At 36.0% G+C, this 26,957-nt stretch overlaps 1 protein-coding gene across 2 annotated transcripts in view; it reads right to left on the reverse strand.

Moving 5' to 3' along the window:
• LOC145688244 (dynamin-1-like protein) overlaps positions 1–26,957 on the reverse strand; it is a 249,717-nt gene that overhangs the window by 46,253 nt on the left and 176,507 nt on the right. For both annotated transcript variants that reach the window (XM_081762179.1, XM_081762180.1), the window contains exon 10: positions 12,953–13,384. In XM_081762179.1, coding sequence (XP_081618305.1) covers positions 12,953–13,384 — 432 coding nt within the window. The remainder of the gene's footprint in view (positions 1–12,952; positions 13,385–26,957) is intronic.

Here is a 26,957-nt window from a genome sequence, read left to right on the forward strand (position 1 = left end):
GAAAGCCTTTCCCTGCAGGAATTAATGAAAGAGTAGCTAAATTGTTAGTCTATTGTAGAGTGGTATCTTATTTGAAAAAAACGAAACTAAATCTTTCAGTTTAACGTCTCATGATAATGCCCTTTAGGGTAAGGGAGACGGGTGATTAAGGCAAGTGAATAATGACGGATTGATAGGTTGAGAAAGTGGAAGGATCTCGAGAAAACTCACGGACACGATACTGTTCCCCACAAATTAACTCGGACGGGTATTGAACCAGTGTCCCCACGCGCCAGAAGTAAGCGCTTTACCATTGACCCACTGTACCCACAGGTATTGTATTTGCAAAATATCAATTTACAAATTATAGCAAATAACTTTGTAAATAAATACAGTGAAAAATTCTACGTAACGGGCAACGTAAAACTGTCCGTTATTTGGAAAAAGGCTTAGGATGCAACACAAGAAAAGTTACTGCAATGTACACACAAATTTGGGCAACATTATCTTGTTTCTTTTCATACGTAATGTACACTAATGCAGTTTTCTAAGTACAGTAAAAGGAAATTAAAATACACAAAATGTACACTTTATTTAATTTACTTTTGAGCAGACCCATATGGTTTAAAATAATCTATCCTTCTTTGAATCACAAAATCCTTTGCAATTGCCTTCTCAATATTTGATTCAAGTGCAGATGTTAAACTGAGTTCAGCTCAAAAAGTAATGCTTTAATCTTCTTACTTCTTCAACTGCCTGCTAGCACCTTCTTCACTTTACTCAACAATGCGCGACAATGTTAGAAATGCTGTCAGTTATTGTTCGAAATTCCAGAAAATATCATAGCTTTATTCTTGGCTGTGTTATTTGGAAGTTCTACATACCGGTATTCGCTGGGGAATTTCCCATTGTACCGAATGATATTCGGCCGGGGAATGAAAAGTGGCCGTTATTTAGAGGTGTCCGTTAGAAGTTTCGCTGTATTTCATTACTTTCCCATAGTGGTACATAGATTACTTCTCTTGAAAAGGAGTAGTGTTGGGGGTGTTTTCTTCTCTTGGAAAGGAGTAGTGTTGGGGTGTTTTCTACTGACGTAGTTCTGCGAAAACGAACATTATGATTATGTTCATATATCGTAAGTAAATGTTGCAATAATAAAACTGCAGTATTACCTGACTTAATTTTAGAAGTAGGTTTGTTTGGTTTGAAGTTTAGTGTTTTAGGCTCTTATGTAACAATGCAACTTGGAAGTTATATAAAGAAAGGAACTATTAACGTGAACTCCGAACTACGACCGGAGCTTGTGTACTGCGTAATTGGCGACTGCATCAGTGACCTCAAAGATCTGTATAAACGCACACATGGTCAACTCAGGTCAGAAACGCTACTCTCAGAATTATATTTCCAAATTCCCTTCAGACAAACACGTAACACACATCTTTTTCATAGAGTACGACCTAGACTTTCAATAGTTCAATGTTCTCTGTTCTACAGGTTGCCTAAATTATACAACGAAATGTCACATACACCCATGGGTTTATTTTTTCTGAAGTTCCATATAACTGTGCACTACGACATCATTTTAGTGGAAACTTTAGTCAGTTATTGTCTGCTTTTCTTGTTATCACTTACATGTTATTATTTTTATTTTTATTGTTATTATTATTATTATTATTATTATTGCATTATATTTCATATATTAGATTTGTTAGATATTCTAATGTAAACTGGCGTTCGTTGTATCTAAAATTATGTTCGTAAATAAATAAATTCAATAATCGCGGTTCAAACTATTAGAAACCACAATAGCTCACTGCCAGATATTGTACTTTGGAGTGCCAAATGCCAAATCACGAGTTTGATACTAGAAAGTGTATTTGATCATTGTTTTGTCTGTCTGGAGAACGCAAAAGAAAGCATATATGCGACGCTTGGCCACATGCTTACATGTTTACTAGGGCTGTGCGCTATTGGATATATATTGATCTATTCATAAGGTATTTTCAAATATCTAAACATTAATATCAAAAATTTACTGACTGAAACTTTGGTATTTGGTATTTTTTCCATTTTTGATTTTTCAGTACCTTTCGATATTTTTCGATACTGTGATATTTCTAGGTTTTTCACTTTCTTTTAATATACTTACGTTTGATGTCATATACAATATCAAGTAGTTCAATTTTTCAGTGCTGTTATAATTGAACAACACTGTTAGCTTGCTGGATTCTTTTTACTTTCAAGCGACGATAGGAGAGAACAAAACAGGGTGACTGTAATGGAGGTGAATGATTATGAAAGAATTGGTGGAATGAGAAAACTACGCTCATGCTCGTCTTCACTCAAGTTACCTACTAACACGCCTAGGTAGACCCGGTGCCTTTGGCGTAGGAGACTCAAGTTCGATTCCTGCCAGGAGCTGATGTGGTTCACGTTAAGCTGTAGATCCACGTCTCATATAACCTCGCTGCTGAAAGGAACATTAAACTAAAAAATCTAAATCTAAACCTTGTTTTCGGACGGTTTCCTCAAAAACTCCTTAGCCAGTTTTTTTTTTTCATATTTCATAAACAACCCCCTAAGGTGATGTGAGTCTTCTGAAAATATCCACTTTATTCTTGAGATGAGTTTTTCAGAAAAAAAAACAAACTAAAAAGGTCGAAACGAAAGTTAATAGTTCCATTCTGCTATTAAAATGCTGGATAATAAACAGAATTTCATTGCAAGAGTACCTATGCATAAGTTAGTTTTTCTAGGGTTAATAAACGTTTTTGAAAATCTATTATTATTATTATTATTATTGAAAAAATCAAATTTTTCAGTTTTACGTCCCACGGTTATGCCGATTAGGCTAAAGGAGACGGTGATGATGAGAAATGAATGAAATGGTGGAATGAACAAAGTGGGAGAAAACGGGAGAACCCTTAGAAAACCCACTAGCACGGTGTTTGTCCACCACAAAGTTTACACGGCGCGAGCTGGGATCGAACCAGGGACTCCAAGCACCGGAGGTGAACGCTCTACCACTGAGCCACCGCGCCCCTTTATTATTATTACTAGCAGCGTTCACCCCGCTTCGCTGCGGTCACCCCGGAACGCAATAAACTTTGTTACTTAGATAATTTTTACTTTTTCGCTTTCAAGTGATATGATAAAAACCATAGAAGATTGCAGTAAATGTTAACATTATATCGCCTGTCATTTATGTTAACCCGCCCCGCTTCGCTGCGGTCACCCCCGAACGCAATAAACTTTGTTACTTAGATAATTTTTACTTTTTCGCTTTCAAGTGATATGATAAAAACCATTATAACGCCTGTCATTTATGTTAACCCGCCGAGTGACACGGTCATGCGGGTTGCATATAAATACGTTTATTTTTATACCTATGATGAACTAACAAAGGATTTGTACGTAATGGACACCTGAATGGTCAATTATCTCAAGACACTGGTAATTGAAAATTAAAGTGATATGATAAAAACCATCTAGGGTCCAAATCCTAATAACCCCCCAAAAATAAAAGAAATTGGTTCAGCCGTATTAGCGTGATGAGCGGACAAAGGATTTGTACGTTCTCTTTTATATATATAGATTATTATTATTATTATTATTATTATTATTATTATTATTATTATTATTATTATTATTATTATTATAGGTAGATTTATTGAAAGTATATAATGTGTGTTGTGTGCTTGGGTTCGAAGAAAAAAGTCAGAAAAGTTACGAGTATTTTGACAAGACAGATGTGGTTGCAGGATTTCCGTTCTACGGATAAATGCTTCTCTCTCCCCTCAAGGAAAGTTAAACGAATTGGAGGGGTGGGCGAAAGGCAGTGACTTGGAAAGAAACAGATGTGAAACAAAGAGATAAAAGAGTGAGGTATTACTTGACCAGGATATTAGTGCGTTTTTTAGCGGAGACGCTGCTGTTGTGTTTACATCAGTTCCTAGCAAGCGCGGCGGGACAGCGGGAGCAGACAGGGTCATTCTGCAGTGTATCCAACGGTTTTTAAAAGTTGCATTTTAGACGTTATACGTAGCCTGTTTTTGCTTACAATAAAATGTCGTAAGTCATATAGTTGTTATTGAATGCAGGAATGATTCACTTTTGATACTTGATACTTAAGTAAGTCGTTTTGTTATTCAAATAAATATTCACTGTAATCAGTTTCAGAAGTAGCATTAATTTTATAATGACGTAATGGTTGTAAGAGTTACCCTGAAAATGTATTTTGTATGTTTTCTTTTTTAATACGTAATTCAGTTTCTTTTCTGAATTTCACTGGTTATAAGGAATCTTCAATTGTCAGGTACCCCACTTTAAATCACTCCCCCTCCGCCCCCCAATAAAACATGGGTATATTTCTTTTAAATAAAGTTTTCAAAATGTGGCTGAAAAACTGGAATTTCCTTATTACCAAACCATGCTACATAATGACAGGTTAGACACCAGAGAAAGTTATCTTTATCTGCCATCTCAATCAGGGGCGAATCTAAGACTCGTTCAGAGGAGGTTAAGAGTGTGGTGGTGAAAGATTATCAGTTTCTCTCTCACCGGACTTTTGCAGCTCATCCGAAAATGATCTCAATGCAAAAGAATTTTGTTACTGAAGATACTGCTTAGACAATCGATCGGAGTTCACATGGTCTGATTTGATCGCAATCTCGAAGACATCTTATCTCAAAACTACACTGTAGAATTTGCTTTAAATAATCAAAGCGCAGTTGCCAAATGTATAACTTTGATTCACAAAGATGAATTGCGAGGTTTTGTTAATAGGAGGAGTAGAAATTCCTTACACTCGAATGCTACAAAGTTCTTAGTGTTTCTTTATAGAATACTGAGGTTAGTTTATTCGCAAGTTATTGCCAAATTAATATGCAGGCTGTATGTCCTTTTTTTTTTCAGGTCACTTAAAAGTTCTGGAAATAATTTCCATAATTTTTGAGACTGTGTTTGTCTTAACTTGAAGATGTGTGTGAAGTGGTTTATTACGAACAGGACAGAAAGAACTGTGATAGATTAATTACAAGTAATCCGGATAGAAACACTGTTGTTTGTATTTTAGTTCCAAAATCGGCCGCCCGCACTCGCGCGCTGGTCGGGTAATAGTTAAGTTGGACTTGTTTATATAATACACGGAAGATGAAAATTATTTTGTATCAATTAAGTTAGTTCATCAATGAAAACAGCATTACATCATGCAATTCAGTCCATACTAGCACATATTTCCTCTTCTAATATTGCAAAGTTCTGGTTCAAATTATAGCATAAATTATCTAAAAACATAAACACAGAACCAGGCACTACATGTCGCAGCAGGTCAAGTCTACGATGTTTTTATCTCCACAAGTCAAAGACACCTCTTGCCCTCTCTTCAGGGGTGAAAATAACATGTATTTCATGTGTTTCCTGGAACTGAGCTTGCATATCATCGTTTTCTTTCCAATCAAAGCAACTATAATAATCAAAATAGCAAAATATGAAAGATAGATATGCAATTATCGAAAGCCTACAACAATGGAAAGAATAAAATGAAGAAAAATTATAACTTCAGGATTTACAGATTATTTCATTTTGTACTATATGACAGAATTTCAGACTCCTGGAACAAACGATAAAGGGAGAGTACTAAATTATTGTACAACAATTTAAAGCTTACAACAATGGAAACTATAAAATGTAATGAAATTTCATATTTCATTTTGTAGTATATAAATAATTTCAAGGTTAGAGAACAAACGATAAAGTGAGAGGCATTGAATTCCTCTATAACAATGAAAAGCTTACAGCAATGTCAAGAGGAAAATATAAAATTTTCAGGTAGAAATTCACAAATTTCTTTATTCTGTACTAAATGAGAGAATCTGAGTCCTACAACAAAATATAATGGGAAAAGCATTGAATTCCACAACAACAATTAGAAGCTTACAATGGAAACTATAAAATGTAATAAAATTTCCACCTTAAGATTCATTGATTACCTCTTTCTGTACTGAATGACAGAATTTCAAAGTTTTAAAACAAACAATAAAGGGTTGAATTCCTCCACAACAATTAAAAACTTACAACATTGGAAAGAGCAAAATATAGTAAAATTTCGGAGTTCAAGAACAAACGATAGCGCGAGAAGCATGACCTTCTCTGCAACAATTGAAAGCTTTATAACAATAAAAAGGGCAAAATGGAGTCAACTTTTCACCTCGAAATTCATAGAATACCTCATTCTGTACTAAAAGACAGAATTCCACTGTTTTAGAACAAACGAAAGTGGGAGAGGTATCGAATCCCTACACAACAATTAAAAGCTTACAACAATGGAAAGGACAAAACGTCGAAAATCTTCACTTTGGGATCCCTAGACTATTTCATACTGTATTAAAATGCCAGAATTTCAGCGTCCTAGAACAAAGGATAACAGAAGAAGCAATGGATTCCTCTGCAACAATTAAAAGCTTATAACAATGGAACGGGTAAAATGTAGTAAATTTTTCACCTTGATATTCATAGATTACCTCATTCTGCGCTAAATGGCAGAATTTCGTTGTCTTAGAACAAATGATAATGGAAAAAGCATCGAATTCTTCCACAACAATTAAAAGCCTACAACAATGGAAAGATCAAAATGTTGAAAATTTTCACCTTAGAAACCCGAAATTACTTTACACTACTAAATGCCAGAATTTCAGAGTCCTAGAGCAAATAATAACGGAAGAATCATTGAATTCCTCTGCAACAATAACTGAACTCAACAATGAATGAGTCAAAACTTTGAAAATCTGCACGGAACAATTGCTGTGTACAGTTATCTTCAAATAGATTGAGAGCGAGGAACATAATTCAATATTCATAGAAGATATTTGACATTTTTTGTACTAATAGTTTGCATTGAAAAGACAGGGTGAAAGCAACGCCATCTGTTATCACAGAAACAAACTTTTAGCGACTTTACACTATCCTTAATGAAGAACACATTTTTATAGTTTAGATTATTTACTGACAACATTTCTTATAAATATTAATCAGGTTTTAATAGTGGCATACCAGGAAAGGGCCTGTGACACATCCATGAGGTGTCTGGGTCACAACAACCGATTTTGATGAAACTTGGTAGACCTCACAAAACTAATTTAACTAGCAGGAATTTGTCGAAAAAGTTGTAGTTTCTGAGATGCAGTTGATTCATTAAAGACGACATTTGTCCTTATATCTCGGGAACGGCTTCATCGAGAACAAGCAAACTTTGCAATCCATAGTAGATACATGATAGCTTTAAAATGAAATTAAAACGAATTGTCTGCACCTGGGCAGAACTGCACATATTGCGCAAATAATTGTGCGCATGCACATATCTCGAAAACGTGAAGACTGCGATATATTTTTCTCTTGCTTAGTTTAAACTACATGACGAGTATAACATAATGTAAGAAAAAAACTAGACTCAAAGGTGAGCGTTTTCAAGCAACTGAGGTGAGATGATGTTGGGGTGGTCTGCCCCCGGACACCCGACTCTAGTTACGGCACTGTCTGGCTTCTCAATCATACATTTCCATTACACCTGTGTAGAGGTCATGTAGATAACGTTAATAGTCGCCATATTCGGGGCGTAGTGATATTAAGTACGTAAGTCATCAATGTTACACAACAGTAATACAGTATTAAGAACGTGTAAGGATACACTATCAGACCTGTGGTCGCGGTCTATTGGAACACATCAGTGTGATGCAGGCATCTATGCTTCAAAGAAACATGCTAAACTCATAGGCCATAGGGCACTATATGAGTCTGGCCATGAGACGAAACCTTTGGGGTTGTCTCATCTCGTCGCGTGAAACAGTCTCGTCGCAAACGTGAGAGGCTGGTGTCGTCTCGTGTCTTCGTCTCGAAGCCTATGCATAGTGTCGCGTCGTCTCGTAGAACATTACGAGACAAAACTCGTTATAAAAATGAAGAGAAAACCGACTATATGCTAGTCGAGACCCGAACAACCCTGCGTAACTACCGTCGCGGATTTCTTACGTTAGCTTTTGGTTAATACAACTGGGTAGTATTGCTACGAGACGAGACGAGATATTGTGGCTGTCACATCTCGTCTACTTACAACACTGTCGCGTATCTCGTCTCGTAAATAATAGACAGCTCTCGTCTCCAAGTGTTTGTTCGTTGTGGAGACGAGATGAGACATGAAAAAGGGCTCGTCTCGTGATAACACTATATATAGGTAGCTTATGACCTATGATTTTGGCATGTTTCTTTGATGCATAGATGCCTGCATCACACTGATGTGTTCCAATAGACCGCCACCATAGGCCTGGTACTTTATCCTTGAGCTCACTTAATACTGTATTACTGTTGTGCAACATTGATGATTTACAGTATGTAATCGTCCGCAGTCCAGACGCTGTTTGGGCGTCCATTTATTTGTAATCGCCTGGTCGCTGTTCGGGGGCCTGCCAATGAGTATGTTTCGGAGACCTGGACTTACCTGGGTAAGACGTTGAAGGACCTCTCCAAGAAGGGATTACAAAATCGTTTTCGAGTTGCTCGTTGGTCTCAATGATGAGATGAGCATTAGACGCCGAGAAGTTCGGATCGCTCGTCTCGAGAACCTCACGGACGATCAGACGGTCATCCAGACCATGACACACACAAACATCACTCACACACACAACGAAAACACACTGGGTTAAATGACACTATACTTATTTATTAAAATAGTACTAAAGAGAAAAATAAATAAGAGAAACGATCACAACACAACACTGCACACGTATAATTATTTCATTAATAAAAATCACACTTTATTTTATCACTGCATTATAGCCCTTTATCACTTTGATATATATACGAAAGATTATAATTGAGGTTTCAATATAAATGCTTTTCTCACACCATTAATACACTTGGGGATTAGCACTGGGGAAAAGTTGCCGGGATAATCCCACGAAATAATATAGTTGCCGCTCCAAACAATCCTCAAATGTCGACGTTTATCCTCAGTAAAAAATAGGTAGTCTCCAAAGTGGAATGATAATGTTGAAGGGCGTGTTTATAACTTTGACGCACAAGGTATGTGAACCTGGGACTTACTGATTGGGGCTAGCTGTAACAAAACGTCCTTCAAGGGCTAATAGCTTGTGCCCCTTAGCACAACATTATACTTGATGCTTGACGCAACATGCGTGGTTGCTGCCTCGAAACGTGGAGTCACATTCCTCGAAATCACAGGTTCGAAATACGAGCTGCAATGGTTCACTGATCAATGTTAGCAGTTCATTCTCAAAAACACTCAGGTTAAATCACCTCTAGATACATGCAAATAGAATACGGAAAAGAATTGATGTTAATTTTAGTCCACTTTTAGTTCTACTCTGGTTTGCTCTAATCTATTGCAATATTTCCATAAACGATTAAAGAAAGCACTTAATTCCGTTCCAAATGACTGTAGAATATATACTGTGCATATTAATAAGTCCGGGAGAAACACTGAAAAGCTTCGTCGCTCACTGAAACGTTCTCACCACGAACTAACGTTTCAGATATATATATATATGAAAAAGTAATGAAAGATTTCTTTGTTCAATTGCGTGGGAAAGAAGCCATTCCCACCGAAGAAAGAACTTATTTGCGTCGCAGAATAAAGTATAAAGCGAAAAAAAATCACTGTCTTTACGAAATATACAGGGCGTATACAAAAAATATTTTTATAACCTGGTTGCGGTTGTAAGTACTTGATATCACTACGATCCGAATATGGCGACTATTATCGTTATCTGTATGACTTCTACACAGGTGTAATTGAAATGTATGATTGAGAAGCCAGACAGTGCCGTAACTAGAGGCGGGTGTCCGGGGGCAGACCACCCCAACATCTTCTCACCTCAGTTGCTTGAAAACGCTTACCTTTGAGTCTAGTTTTTTTTCTTGCATTATGTTATACTCGTCATGTAGTTCAAACTAAGAAGAGAAAAATATATCGCAGTCTTCATGTTTTCTAGATATGCGTATGCGCACAATTATTTGCACATTATGCGCAGTTCTGCGCAGGTACAGACAATTCGCTTTATTTTCGTTTTAAAGCTATCTGTATCTACTATGGCTTGCAAAGTTTGCTTGTTCCCAGTGGAGCCGTTCCCGAGATACCACAACAAACGTCAACTTTAATGAATCGACTGCATCTCACAAACTACAACTTTTTCGACAAATTCCTGCTAGTTACATTAGTTTTGCAAGGTGTCCTATTAGTCTACCAAGTTTCATCAAAATCGGTTGTTGTGGCCCAGACACCTTATGGATGTGTCACAGGTCCTTTACTCTTACAGCCAAACATTGCAAAATATACATTTTGTTTACTTTTTAAAGACAGCTGAAGCATGTAGTAAAGGCCCATTCCCAACACGTTACAATTGCAAAGTTGCAATTCCAGTAATAATGTTGAAAAATGAGATAGCTAGAGTTCACAAGTTTCTAATCAACCCTCCAGAAGGGATAGAGGGAAGTAAATTACCTTCAGTGAAGCAGATCCTCGTCCACTTTCTGTATCGTCTTTCTCCAAGAAAAGATCCGAACGGCAGCAACCAAGACAGTGGAACGAGTTGAAGACTTCTGGTCCCGTTCTAGGATCCCTGTCAAATATCATCAAGATTCAAAAAAGAAGCTTGAACATCTTTTCTTCCAGTGGAAAGGGCTTAAGAAACATAAGAACCGTTGGACCCAGACTCAAGAAGCCAATGAAAACATATTGTCAGAATTGAATGAGGAACTTTTTGACATCGCACATTCAAATGCCGTAGATGTGATGGATGATGAGGAAGACAAGATGTTCCTACGACTTCAGCGACAGAAGGGATGTCCTAGCTGCATTGGGGGAGTCGACAAGGTGCTACTTCAAACAGAGGAGAAAGTGAAGAAACACTAAAGAGGAGAAAGCAACGATTCAAAATTGAAAAACACGCGTTATTCGAGAAAGCAATGTTAGTAATCAGCAGCAGCGAAGAAGAAGAGGAAGATCCAATGGAAGCTCCAGGCCCCAGTAAACTAGTTGAAGAAGTTCGACTTCGAAAGCGAGGGCGCAAAAGTGTTATATCATCTCAGCTAGCCGTAATGCTCGATAGGAACAGACTCAGTGACACATGTGCCATGATGATTGTTTTCGAGGCTTATTACGCCTGTGGATAAGATCCTCGGGAGTTAGTCATTAATAGATCAATCATCCGACGTCAGCGTCAACAGGCAATCGGCTGCTACTCACATTAAAGAGTCAATCAAACCAAAGATAATTTTGACAATTCACTGGGATGGGAAGTGAATGAGTGATATTAGTGGAAGCAATAAGGTAGAGAGGCTGCTCATTTTTGTATCGACCATGGCAGAGAAGAAACTGCTAGAAATTCCAAAGCTATCCTCTGGGAGAGGGAGGGCTACCGCTCACGCTGTGTACAGTAGCGTAAAAGAATGGAACTCCGTTCATTAGAGCGTGTATCATTCTTGAACAGCTACAAGGCCAGTCCTCTACACTTTGGATGTCGACATCACATCCTAGAACTTATATTTTCATCTGCCTTTGGAAAATGCTTAGGACCCATCTGCTCGCCAGGCATTCTTCTGTTCAAACGTTTCAAGCAACAGTGGCTCTCCATTGACCAAGGAAAGTATGAGGATGTCTTCTCAGACGATTTTCCAGCATAAATTCGTGATGTCCGGGATTAAGTAATTTCTTTCGGTGAACACCAACTGCAGGATCATCAACTGCGAGATGATTATCGTGAACTGCTCTTCTTGATGTTAATCTTCTTGGGAACTTCATCATTTGGTAAATCAACCCAGATCAAGTTCCAAGTTCCTCCAATGCATCAAGTTTTCTGGATGGCGAAGCAAATCTAGATACTTAAAATAGTAAAAATTACCAATGTTTCATTAATGAGAAATGTAGAGCTATATTTTGGCATGTGTGACTGTACAGGGCGTAAAAATATAGCTGGTAGTACGATATTGATATTTTTATTGTTTTCATCATTTCATCATTTTTGAAGAGAGTGAATGTCTGCAAAGAATGTAATTTAAGATTTAAATTTCTCTCAAATATTCACTGAACTAAATGCTGCTCAGATTTATGATGTTGCAGATAAACTCCGAGGCATTCACGATTCCGACAGAGAGAGCAGTCTTAGTAAAGAATTCACCTATTTTAAAAGCTATATGCTATATATGAAGAAAAAAAAAATAGTGACAAGTTATCCTGTCTCTTCCACTGCTCTTCAGAATGTCGGGTGCAAAGAAAATTAACGATATCTACTTAAATATGTACACTGCACTCAAGATTTAAAACTGTACTCCAGCAACAAACTGTTCCGCTGGAAAGTAATTTTCAGTTTTAAAGAGGGGCTTAAAAACTATCAACGGACAGCACAATTGAGAACGACTGGTAAATCTCGGAATTGTCGCCAGAGAATTAAGACATCACAGATAGTCTCAACTTCCAAGAAGTGTTAAATGCATTCGCAAACGCAAAAGTGATACGAAAGTCATTTCTCAAAATTCTGTTTTTCACAAAATAATTAATAAATTTGTAGTCTTTCCACCAAGTTGTTTGACTGACTAAATTGTAAGTTTCTGTGATATTTTTTAAAGAAATGTAGTGATTATTTTCTGTGTGTTTATCTTATACTTTTGTGTTCAGAATAATTTATAAATCCATAATTATTATTTGTTTTGTGTGTTTCACAATTAGTTAAGTTAAAACCCTTCAACACAGCTTAAAATAGAGTAAATAATTCCACAACTTATTGTTGATAGTCATGAATGGTAATGCTTAAACTTAGCTGAAGAAAGAAAGGGCAAAAAATAAATGACTGCACAGGGGTGTCACAATCCTAAATAAGGGCCTACAGAAATTAGCTACTAGTTCATAAGGTTACCTATGACATATTAGAAAAACACATAGTTTAACGATCAGGAAACATCATACCATGTGCTAGACTAGGTCCGTTTTCTGAGCTTCTTCTTCGGTTATTTTTGTCCTTGGTATTAAATTTTTCCACTGCCTTCGCATCCTCGTCTGAAGAGTGCTTAGATTTCTTTCTGCGATGACACTTTCCTGATGAAGCCGCCTTCGGAATAGGCACCTGAGGCTCTAATAAACGAGCTTCTTCAAAAAAATCATCTTCTTCTTCCTCTTTCGGTTTTGAAGAACCTATCTTTGAGCTTCTTGCAAATACATCTTCCATACTATCATCTTCTTCTTCCTCTTCCTCCCTGTCTTCTTGATTTGTAGTTCCCAGCTTTAAAGTTCTGGGAACTGGATCTTCAAAATCGTAATCGTCATCTTCCTCCTTTTCTTTCTTTTTCACATCTGAAGTTGTTAACTGTTTTGATGTTCCAGGAACTGGATCTTCAAAAGCTGGAAAATGTAAGTTACATAAATGAAAGCAGATAACAATATCATTTTTTTTTTTTTTTTTTTTTTGTTAGAATACCTTTGCTCGATTTAATAACTATTCTTATTCAAGAAAATAATTTTTTGTGTCTTTTCACACTAAACACAAAATACAGGTATTTAAAACAGTTCGGTTTTCAAATTATTTTTATCATGATTTCATCAGCTCTTCACCAGTAATAACCATAAAAAAATCTTCGCTATTGAAAATATGGGTATACTCTCTCTTCTAAAACTAATAAGCTTACCAAGTCACTTTCTTATAACGTATGTTAGAATTTCACACTATTTTCATGACCAATAAACAAATATACGATTTGAGCAAGTAATATAAATCTGTAGTATTTCATATTATTATTCAACAATGGAATTTTTTTTAGTTTAACGTCCCACGATTATTAGCCCAGTCACTTCAGGTTTTAACCTCGCAAAAAGTAGTGTGATGCTGAAAATCGGTACGTTTGTTCTATTTGATGCCCTGAACAACATATCGGAAGTCCCGAATACCTGTCAGTCTGAATCATGGAAATCCAGGTGATTCAATGCATGCAATGTTTAAGAAGCGCAAGATATCACTGAAATAGCTGATACACTCAAACTGTCGGTCGCACGGAGCTAAAATTAGATTTAAATGAAAGAATATATATATAGGCTTTGGATTTAATTACATATTATCTTATTTATACTTCATACGGTGCCACAGTAAACAATCTACAGACGTTACAAGAAAATACTGTTATTACATTTTTCTCACTCTGCAAGATTCAGTATCGCAGATATTGCAAGAAAACTCGGTATAAAAATTCTTCTGCACTACTTTTGGTTTCCACTAATACCTTTCTAGTGGATGTGCAACAAATAGTTGCGGAGTTTTAGGTTCTTCAATAAAACACCAAACGCCAATGTAGTTGTACTATTGTAGGATCGTAGATGTTGTTGGTTCCCAGGCGGGTATACTGTGGTATGTAGACCTAGCTATCTATACATGACGATACTGGTTAAGAATACATAATCGAAATTACGGTTGGTGTTACGATGAAATTTGACATTCTCCTTGTCTTTGTTCATAATTCTACCGAAATTCTATTCATTTCTGCGTGAGTATGTCAAATGTGTGTTTCTCTCTCTCTCTCGCTCGGTCGGATAGTCAGTTAAAAAACCTTCATTTAGAAACCTTTATAATAATTTTCAAAAGTGAACAATAACAGTGTTCCATGGTGTTTAACTTGATTTGAAATCTATTATGATCAAACTTGGCAAATTTATAACTTTTCGAAACATACATAGGATAAATCAAATAAAACGCGGTCTGAACATCAAAGGCTACAATTATCAATATCCATGAAAACTACTCAGCATATAAACAAATATAAGAATAAAATGAATAACAAAATACTGAACAGAAGGGCGGGATAACGGTAGACTGGCCAAAGTTATATGTAATCTAATTATAATTAAAACTGTCAGGGAAAGAAATAGATACTGTTTCCTTTTTTCTTTTATTAAAGTAGAAATTCATTAATGTCTTCTTTATCTAAATTTCAATAGTCAATAAAGCTATTCTGAAAATTTTCGCAGTATCGTTCGCATTTATTTGAACATTGGAGTCCTGATGTTCTGCATTCACACCTGCTTCTTGTGTTGCAGACTCTCTTGTAGTTGCAACATATTGCATTACGTGTAAGAGCTCGTCGGGACCGGATGGCAACAAAGTGGGATGAGGAAAAAATTAACACTTAAAAGCGCCATCTTCATTTAGAGGCATTCACATTATTTTCCAGCTAATGTCATATCCGACGGTAAACAGAAAAGGAATGTTGACGTGCTTCAGTTGACGTTGGAGAAACAGTCGGTAATTTAGATGGAGCGGTTATTAACGCTTTGGCTACATGTTTGATGTACTCCCATGCGCAAAAAAAAATTGCGCGTATACTGTAACTCACGATTTTTCTCAGTTATTTCATTTCCCTTATTTTTATGGGTAAAATTCAGTTATTAGTATGTGGAGATAATAGAAAGCAATCCATCTAAGGAGATATTTCCAAAAAATATAATAAAATAATAAAAATATAAGCAAATAACAAAATTATGTTCGGTTTTGTGTATACTGGCAATAATGTTTTCGAGGGAATTTTTGGAGTAGCACAGCACGATTGTAGAGGGAATTACAGAATTGGTAACAGAACAGGGGGACAGTTGAATCAAGGAACAGGAAAGTGGAGTAAAATATTGCATTTATTGGCTTAAATCTAGGGTGTAAATTGTCTGCCAAATATAAATTAGCTTCTGTAACCAAGATGTTGTACGGAAATATATAAACAAAGAGAAAAACTGTTGTCTTAAGTTTGGAAGTGACATGCTCTATAGCCATGAGCATTTATTTCTTAAGAAAAAGATAAGCAACAAAAGAAAGTCTGTGTGGTCAAGAGAGTAGAGTGACGGCTTAGTAATTCTTATACTGTTTTGACCCCAGATCGAATCTCATCCGATCCTGTTCAAGCTTTTTTTTTTACGAAACATTATAGAAGTGTATAATTTGTATGTTAATAAAAACTGAAACAATACAATAAAGAAATAACTTTTTGTTTCCTCTGATGACGTATTTATTTAGAATTAGTGTACTATTAGTAATAGCCATTGGTTTCAGTTTGTGCGGTTATATAGCTTCTTTTATCATCCTCTTTTCTTGAAAAAAAAAAAAAAAAAAAAAACAAATTTGTCTCCAATAAAGTATGAAAAATATATATAGACAGAAACAGACATCTTAGTATCAAACGTGATTTATCGTGATGAAATAAACAAGTTTCCCGTTATTAAAAAAGAAAACTATAGAAAATCATTGAATTTGGTCTTTAGGTTTTTAGCATGCTATATATATTCTTTATAAGACTATACTTTATAAGGCAAGATGTGCGATCATACCCACAAATTTAGCTAGTGGGTGAAAGATGTTTTCGGCACAAATATTTTACAGGTCTAGGTGCATGAAACACCAATACGCCATGGTCTTGACCTTCGTTTATTTCACATTATTATCCGACATATCATAGCAGGTAAAAAGCAGCATCAATCGGGAAGAAAAACTGCAAGTTGTCGTCTTAGTCTGTTTTTGATGCTCCGGACTCGATCGCCTAGCACGCCCGTCTATACCTTGACTCATACGTCTATCATTCAGTGCAGGCACATATCCAGCTTTACTTTTCGCAGGGGGGCCGACACGAAAGCTCGTAAGCACGTAATTCTAATATTTCAAAAATATCAATAAATAATAATAATAATAATAATAATAATGCAACAGTTCTGTATTTCTCTTAAACATTTCTTACTTTTCATTTATGAACCGGTCAAACTGCATTCTAACACAAACAAATCAAAAAAATATTTTCTAGAGACATGTAAGGAAAACTGTCTGCTACGTATATCACATAACAAAAATAGCAAATGGCAATGAGTGTATCGTTCTAATACAGTAATGTTATAAACAGAACGGAAACGAAATTGTAATCCCATTTAAAAGTATTCTTTAATTCCACCTGGTATCAATGGCATTACGGTATATTCTTACAAGTAACACTTCCCAAGTGTAACACTCCGATTTTGATAAAATTTGACACGCAGATACTACACATAAAATAAACGAATACATGTTTTTTTTTATTTTCTGCGGAGAAACGGTTTTAGGGGGCAAAAGCCCTCACCCAAAATTTTGAAAGTTAACGCCCGAAAGGCAAAAAAAGTGGACCAAAGTGAACGAAATTGTGCACAGATATGGCAGACGTAAAATGAATACGTGTTTTGTATTTTCCTGGAAAAACGGTTAGGTGGGGCACAGACCCCTCCAAACCTTTGATCATGAAATATCAAAAGTGCTAGTAACAATATGTCTGATGTGTTTAAAGGACGAAGAATTCCAACGACACTTTGTGTATGGACAATACGCAAAAACTAAACGAATACCGTTTTTTTTTTATTTTCTGCGGAAAAATGGTTTTAGGGGACAAAAGCCCCCATCCAAAGTTTTGAAAGTTGACGCCCGAAAGGCAAGAAGAAGTGAACCGAAATGAATGAAATTGTGCAAAGATATTGCAGACGAAAAATGAGGGAATACGGGTTCCGTATTTTCCTTAAAAAAAAAAAAAAAAAAAAAAAAAAACAGACCCCTCCAAAACTTTGATCGTGAAATATCAAAAGTGCTAATAATAGTATGTCAGAAGTGCTTAAAGGACATGAAGAATTTGAACGACACATTGTGTAGGGGCAATACGCAAAAAACAAACGAATACGGGTTTATTTTCTGCGAAAAAATGGTTTTAGGGGGCAGAATTCTCCACCCAAAATTTTGAAATCGTGCATAGATATTCTAGACGTCAATTGAGGTAATTGTGTTTCGTATTTTCCTGGAAAAAAAGCGGTTGAGTGGGGAACGGACCTTCTAAACTGTTGATTACGAAATATTAAAAGTGCAAATAAGTATACGTCAGAAGTTCCTAAAGAGTATGGAGAATTGCAACGAAACTTCGTATAGGGACAATTTGCAAAACAATGAATGAAATGCGTTTTAATTTGTACGACAAAACAGTGTTGGGGCCTAGAGCCCCTCCAAAAAAAAAAAAAAAAAAAAGTAAATATTACCGTAAAAGTGCAGGAAGGAATGGACCGAAGGAAATGAAATTGTTTGTAGATATTGTATAGACTGTATGTAAAATAAGGACTTTCGTGTTTTTAAGATGTCCTTATCAATTTTGGCACATCAACAACAAACAGGAAATTAATCAGCACGTGTTTTTGTTTATGCGGAAAAACATTATAAGGGTTAAAGTTGCCTCGTGATATACTACAAAATACGCTAACTGTTTGTGCTTGTTGTTGATCTGCCAAATTTGAAGAAATCTGATGGAGACGCTTGTGAAACACGAGAGGCTTTATTTTTCATATCCAATATCTACAGACAATTTCATTCGCTTCGGTTCTCTCCTTCCGACACTCAACGCCTCGGTCCACTCAACAGTTTTTTTTTTTTTCTTTTCAGGAAAATACGAAGCACGTATTCCCTCATCTTACCTCTACAACATTTGTGAACAATTTCATTCAGTTCGGTCCATTTCTTCTTGCCTTTCTTGCGTCCAATTTCAAAATTCTGGGTGGGACCTTTTGCCCCCTAAAATCGTTTTTTCGCAGGAAATAAAAAAGCCGTATTTGTTTATTTTTTGCTTATTGTACTAACACAAAGTTTTGTTCCAGTTCTTCGTGTAAATTTAGGCACTTCTGGCATACTGTTATTAGCACTTTTGATATTTCATGATCAAAGGTTTGGAGGGGTCTGTGCTCCACCTAACCGTTTTTTCCAGGAAAATACAAAACACGTATTTCCTAATTTTATGTCCGCAATATCTGTTCACAATTTCGTTCACTTTGGTCCACTTGTTTTTGCCTTTCGGGCGTCAACTTTCAAAATTTTGGGTGAGGGCTTTTGCCCCCTAAAACCGTTTTTCAGCAAAAGATAAAGAAGCACTTATTTGTTTATTTTATGTGTAGTATCTACCTGCCAAAGTTTATCAAAATCGGAGTGTTAAACTTGGGAAGTGTTACTTGTTAGAATTATAACAACAACGCATTGTCCACAGTTTGGACACTGACTCAAAGTAATCTGACATAAAAGAACCCCGAAAGGGAAAAAGTAGGTTTATTAAAAAGTGCTTGAGGTTTGGTAAGGGACAGCTTCCAGGATCTCACGCTGGATACGTCACTGAGTCAATGCATTGTATTTGTTTCTTGCAAAACATGATAATTAGATGCGTAATATGTAAAATTATATCATAGTTTGACTTTTAATAGTTCTTTCCTTAATACATCCATATTATCCGGCGTTCTGCCTGTCTGTTTCATGTCGGATAAGCGAAACTCTACTGTATTTTCAAAGATAGCATATACACAGGGGCTAGAGGTCTGCACGGGCCGGAATTTTTAGAACGGACCCGGCCCGTCCCCTTTAATTTATAATCTATAGGCATTAGCGGATTAAGGGCGGAGCCAATGGAGCCCAGGCTTCGGGGCCCCAAGCTCAGGGGGCCCTTTAAAATCCCTCTGTTTAATACTAAAATATAGTAATCAACTTATTATATTATAGGTTTCAGACCGATGCTATTTTTCCCCCGCTCGTTACGCTCGCGGTATCGCTAGATTTAAGTCTTTCTATCAGCAGCATTTATCTGTTAATAATGAATGCAATTATTTAATTGTTAATAATGAATTTAACTAAACTAATTATTCTAAACTTGGAGCACATTCAAATATTACAGCATAGTTCTCGGTAGTTCCATATGCCTATGAGGCTGTGGAAGGCAGAAAAGAAAATTTATGCACTGGAACTATTCTTAACATAGGGCCCCCTTAAAACAGTCGGTTCTAGGTCCCCAAAAGCCTTAATCCGCCCCTGTATATAAGCAATATTTCACGAAAAGCTGGTATTTTTTTTAACAAATGTGTTCGTCATCAAGTTTTCATAAAGTAGTCCCTTTCTCCTTTAAGTAATTTCAGAGCCCACGGTGTTTCAGTGGTAGAGCGTTCACCTCTGGTGCATCGAGTCCTTGGTTCGATCTATGCTCGCGCCAAGTGAACCTTGTGCTGGACAAACACTGTGCGTGGGTTTTCTCTAGGTTCTCCCGTTTTATCCCACTTTCTTCACTCGATCATTTCATTCATTTCTTATCATCACTGTCTCCTTTAGCCTATCCGGCATAATCGTGGGACGTAAAACGTAAAGATTTTATTTCAAATCATTTCAATCAAAAAACAGTTGCAGGAAGTATGTAATTTCGAATAAAACAAACTACTATATACAATTCTGAGAATATTATTCTTTTATGAAATTCTCGCGAACCTTATTTCTAAATCGAAGGGTAAGAAGACTAAATTCACTCTCTTATTATTATAGATCCATTTCAATTGAAGCAGTTGGAATAGTTGAAAAAAAAAAAAAACACCCTATATTCCAGTGTGCCACAATCGGTATAACGCGGCACACTGGTGTGTCCAGCAAAGTGAACTGTGTGACTCAAACTTTTTCCTATTATTTGCAAGAATATTTGTCGAGCTTCTGTTATTTATTATTATTATTATTATTATTATTATTATTATTATTATCAACGATTCTTCCATGGATCAGCTGTCTGTATACGGTTAAGCAACCACAAGTATCACATTGAGGGAATGAGTATAATTATTTACTTTAATAGTAATACAAAATCTATTTGCTTGTATATTCTACCAGGAATAACTGCATCCGTCTAGAAAGCTAGGACTAACAACAAAGGGATCCGAAGTTGTGACCACACACCGCCCCAAATCGTGAGTGCCACAAGTTCCCTTCTACGCCTTAGCACAATAAGGGCTGTTGCGTTCAGGGAGAGAGAGAAACAACTTAATTCCATTGCAGTTATATGCTTATTAAATGTTAACTTATATTTATAAATTATGTAAGTGATCGTATCGTTTTCTGTTTATTATTATTATTATTATTATTATTATTATTATTATTATTAATAATTCTTATTATTATACATTTCTTATTACGTTGATTGCCATGTGTATGGAATTCCATACACACGGCTCTCCTGTGCAGTAGAGCGTGATTATTTTCCATACGCAAACAATGTAGATATTCCAAGTTTGTTGTGTTCGTTCTATAGCTGTGTATGTAATTAGATACATATGGCGTAGAAATCAAAATTTATTGTCCATGCCACGTATATGCAAAACCATACACAAAGACATTTATGAACAAAGACATTGAGTTTGAGTTTAACGTCTCGCTCAGCAATGAAGCTATATGAGACGTCGGCCTACTGATTAACGTGGACTCCGAAGCACGTGAGCTCTCGCCGGGTCTTCCACGCCAAAGGCCCGTACGCTAACCGCTTAGCCACTAAGGAGCTCATGAACAGAGCCATTTAAAACAAAGGCGAAAACAAAGATGTGTGATGTGATTTTGAGTTTAACGTCCCTTTTAGCAGCGAGGCTATATGAGACGTGGACCTACTGATTAACGTAGAATCCGAACCACATGAGCTCCCGCCGGACGAAAACAAAGGCCTTTGGAATTGACAATAATCGTTTGGACATTTCAGTCGCACCTACCTAATATTAACAACATTTCTACGATAATTTCGTAACATTGTATTATTTCTTTTGTTGATTAGCTTGGTTAGGCTTATTTAAACACTTTTTTCTTTGCACCGACGTGTCACATCTCTTGGATGAAAATATACTAGCTCTCACTGGAAATCAAATCCAGAACCAATGCACTTGAACCATTTGACCACAACAAGGCACATTTAAAAAGAAGTTTCGATTTTGTTCGGAAAATTGTGATTAGGTGTAACATTAAAAAATATATTTAAGAAAGGATACGGAGCAAACGCACTGTACTTTCTCGCTCGAATTTTTTACACTGACTTATGTTAGGCTGTAACTATTATTGAAACATTTATTTGGGAAATTGCGAATAAAATAATGTTTTGGAAAACTTTGCTAGAAGAAACGTCAGGCCCAAAAGTAAAGTACCCATTGGTCATATTTTCGTTAGAAACAACTTGATCCATATATTAGAATTATTAAGGATATAATTGTATGTGAACTATAAGCAAAAGCGTCTGAGTAATTTCTGAGAAAATCATGAAAAAAGTCACCCCCAAGAATAAATTATCCCTTGTGGATCTTTTCAGGACAAACGAGCTATGCTATATTGTTAGTGTTTTCGTAAAACATTTATTTATGAAATACGAACACAATCGCCTGAGTCGTTCTTGAGAAAATCGCAGGGTAAAACTTACTGTCAAAAGTAATATACCATTTCTAGTTTTTCCGGATGAGAGAATTATACCATATAGCTAGGTTATTTATGTCACATGTATTTATAAAATATGAAAAACAAACATCTCCTGAGTGTTTTTTTAGGAAGGTCATCGGGAAAAGCTTACCCCCAAAGGTAAACTCTTCTATCTGTAATTTTGACAGTATATCGAGTAATTTTTAAGCAAATCGTCGGGAAAAAAATCACTGTCAAAGTATCTCTTTTGTATTTTTCTTTTCGGAACAAGCGAGTTATACCATATTGTAAGATTATTACAGAAAATATTTTACTGAAATTAGAACAAATTTGTCTGTTATTACTGAGAAAATTGTCCAAAAAAATTCAACCCTTGAGAAAACCACTTCTTCTGTATGTTATCGGAATAAACGATTTATGCTGTATGTTAGTTTATTAATGAAACATTTCTTTACGAAATATGAACAAAATTGCCTGAGGCGTTAATGGGAAAACTATCGGGGTAAAGCTCACCCTAAGATTAAGCTACTCCTTCGAACGAGTTGTTTGTTAGGTTATTAATGATACGTTTATTTATGAAACGTGGTTGAGAAAATTCTGCAAAATGAACGCATACCATACAGTAAATTACACCATATATATTTTTTCAGAAAAATTATTCATATGCGGTGGAGATTCGTTAATAAAATATATATTTATAAAAAGTAAATAAAATCGTCACAGCTTTTTTTACTTGAGAAAATTGAATTGTTTTAAATTTTAATCCTTCAGTAAATTACCCTTACTTTTAGATGTCGAAGGACATAAAATTCGAAAGATAGTATGTTATTAAAACGTTATGTCTAGAATTCGGTCCAGATACGTTGAACAGTATGGCCTCTATTTGAGTGCGTGTAAAAGCGTGACGAACCGAGAGACGAATAGATGGACAGACATCGAAAAATCATTTTTTCGATATGTAGGAGCCATGTAACCTGAATTCATTGAAATCTGGTATTCGGTTTTTATAACTGTAACCACACTTTCTTCTTTCGTCGCTCGAATGTGAAAACGAATAGGCCTACACCGACACGTAATGTGATAATTTGTAATCCCAAAAATTTAATTTGTTATGTTTAATGTGTTGTCACGCTAGAAAAAGAAGCTTATGCACGTTAGATCATTTTATTATCAGTTTTTCACGCTACTGTATAATTCGTCGGAAGCATTCGTGTTATTCACAAAGCGAGCTGTAAAATTTAGTTTCGTTTAAAGAAAGCATTCTTGATTTTTTTTACACAGACTTCCATTTGTTGCACTTGTTGATATGAAACAAAAGGGGGGGGGAGAGAGAGAGAGTCAATACTCTAAAAAGGAACACAGAAACACTAGAACAGACAACGAGCTATGGCTGTGATTGTGTTCGTCACGCTGTGTGTAAAGCTGCAGGTCGCGCTTGTTTTGTTTTTTACAGACACACTCGCAGTAAGCTGAAGTTAGAAGTTACTTCTGCTGTGTTAAAAAAAACGGAGAGGGAATGATTAAGCATACCATACCATAAACTATAAACAATCGCTATTAGTAATAAATAGTAAGCTAATTCTGAATAAATACATCATCAGGAAAACAAAAAGTTATTTCATTATTATATTGTTTCGGTTCTTATTAACATAAAAATTATACACTTTCTACAATGTTTTGTAAAGAAAAAAAATTGAACAGGATCGGATGGGATTCGATCTGGGGTCAAAACAGTATAAGAATTACTAAGCCGTCACTCTACCTACTTGACCACACAGACTTTCTTTTGTTGCTTATCTTTTTCTTAAGAAATAAATGCTCATGGCTATAGAGCATGTCACTTCCAAACTTAAGACAACAGTTTTTCTCTTTGTTTATATATTTCCGTACAACATCTTGGTTACAGAAGCTAATTTTTATTTGGCAGACAATTTACACCCTAGATTTAAGCCAATAAATGCAATATTTTACTCCACTTTCCTGTTCCTTGATTCAACTGTCCCCCTGTTCTGTTACCAATTCTGTAATTCCCTCTACAATCGTGCTGTGCTACTCCAAAAATTCCCTCGAAAACATTATTGCCAGTATACACAAAACCGAACATAATTTTGTTATTTGCTTATATTTTTATTATTTTATTATATTTTTTGGAAATATCTCCTTAGATGGATTGCTTTCTATCATCTCCACATACTAATAACTGAATTTTACCCATAAACATAAGGAAAATGAAATAATTGAGAAAAATCGTGAGTTACAGTATACGCGCATTTTTTTTTTTTTTTTTTTTTGCGCATGGGAGTACATGGAAATCTCAACTCATTTAGAAATATATATTCTAATTCCTTGTTTACAATATCCCTCGAGACTCCATTCTACAATATTTCAGTTCCTCTGATCGTAAAATAGCCTCGAACATCAAACTTTCCATAATCTTCCTCTGGAATTTTAGACTTAAGGTTTTCTAGAACGTACGGATGTGTACATTTGGCATAATTTAGGTAGTTTGCAGCGAGTAGATGAAGCAATTTGCCTTTGACGCTATGAACGTGCCGTTTCCAATCAGCAGTCATTTCTCACCTTAATCAAGTGATAAATCAAACCCACTTACCTAATATATTACATCCAAAGTACTGACATGCGAGTATTAGTTGATAGTTGCATTAATTCCCAGGGCTTTGGCGTGGGAGACCCGCGTTCGATTCCCGGTGGGAGCTCATGTGGTTCGGATTCCACGTTAATCAGTAGGTCCCGTCTCATATAGCCTGCTGCTGAAAGGGACGTTAAACTCAAAATCAATTCAACTCATTTTCCAAGGGTGTACACAATACTGTACCTCAAGAGCACTGGATTTGTAATCATCATAATAACAAACCTAGTATATATATATAAACTTAAAAACTCTTGAAGGGATGCGGTGGCTCAATGATAGAGCGTTCACCACTGGTGCATGCTGTCCCTGTTTCGATCCCAACTCGCGCCAAGTGAACTTTATGGTTGACAAACACTGTGTGGTAGGTTTCCTTGGCGTTTTCCCATTTCTTCCCACTTTCTTCATTCCACCAATTCATTCATTTCTCATCACCACCGTCTCCTTTAGCCTAGCAAGCATAACCGTGGGACATAAAACTAATAGATTTCAGTTCATTTCATTTCATTAAAAACTCCTGAATCACCCAACCGATCTCGATCAAATTTTCAACATAGATGAAGTTCGGGCCTGAGACGATTTTTATCGTTTTATTTCGACGTGCAACATAGAGCAGGGTGATATGGAAGATATATATATGTAATAAAAGAAAAAAAAATTAAAAAAATTAAAATTAATTAATTTGTTTGAATGTTTTTGAGACCATCACTCTTGAACCATCCGACCGATCACAACCAAATTTTTAGCGTAGATGAGGTCCAGGCCTGGGATGGTTTTTATCATATGACTTTGACGGTTGAACTTAGGGAAGGGGAGGAGGATATATATATATATATATATATATATATATATCTATATATATATATATATCTATATATATAAAAGAGAACGCACAAATCCTTTGTGAACTCATCACGCTAATACGGCTGAACCAATTTCTTTCATTTTTGGGGGGTTATTATGATTTGGACCCTAGATGGTTTTTATCATATCACTTTAATTTTTAATTACCAGTGTCTTGAGATAATTGACCATTCAAGTGTCCATACGTACAAATCCTTTGTTATTAGTTCATCATAGGTAAAAATAAACGTATTTATATGCAACCCGCATGACCATGTGACTCGGCGGGTTAACATAAATGACAGGCGCTATAATTTTAACATTTACTGCAATTTGAAAGCGAAAAAGTAAAAATTATCTAAGTAACAAAGTTTATTGCGTTCCGGGGTGACCGCAGCGAAGCGGGGTGAACGCTGCTAGTCATATATAAAAGAGAACGCACAAATCCTTTGTTACCTCATCACGCTAATACGGCTGAACCAATTTCTTTCATTTTTGGGGGGTTATTAGGATTTGGACCCTAGATGGTTTTTATCATATCACTTTAATTTTCAATTACCAGTGTCTTGAGATAATTGACCATTCAAGGGTCCATAACGTACAAATCCTTTGTTAGTTCATCATAGGTAAAAATAAACGTATTTATATGCAACCCGCATGACCGTGTCACTCGGCGGGTTAACATAAATGACAGGCGATATAATGTTAACATTTACTGCAATCTACTATGGTTTTTATCATATCACTTGAAAGCGAAAAAGTAAAAATTATCTAAGTAACAAAGTTTATTGCGTTCCGGGGTGACCGCAGCGAAGCGGGGTGAACGCTGCTAGTATATATATATATATATATATATATATATATATATATATATATATATATATATATATGTGTGTGTGTGTGTGTGTGTGTGCGCGTTGGTGAACCCGACTATCTTTGTAGGTCGATCGGTCTACACAGCAGCACTCTGAGCAATTTTTGCAAAGCGAGCATTTTTTAGTGGTTGCTCGAAATGTTTTTTTTTTTTTTACTTTTAACGCGTTCAGAACCCTTATAGGGGTCCCCCCGAGAGTTCTTCTGACTCCGCTCGTTTATACGGATACAGCCGGTTGTGTGTAAAGTGTGTGTTCAGACTGAAAAATTTCGTTTCTCGATCGGTGTGTATTCCGACGCAGTGCCATCTACGCGTGTGTTCCAAGCAGGAACTAGAGCAATTC

This window comes from Thermobia domestica, chromosome 6, assembly GCF_964235325.1.
Source record: "Thermobia domestica chromosome 6, izTheDome1.hap1.1, whole genome shotgun sequence".
Classification (NCBI taxonomy): Eukaryota; Metazoa; Arthropoda; class Insecta; order Zygentoma; family Lepismatidae; genus Thermobia; species Thermobia domestica.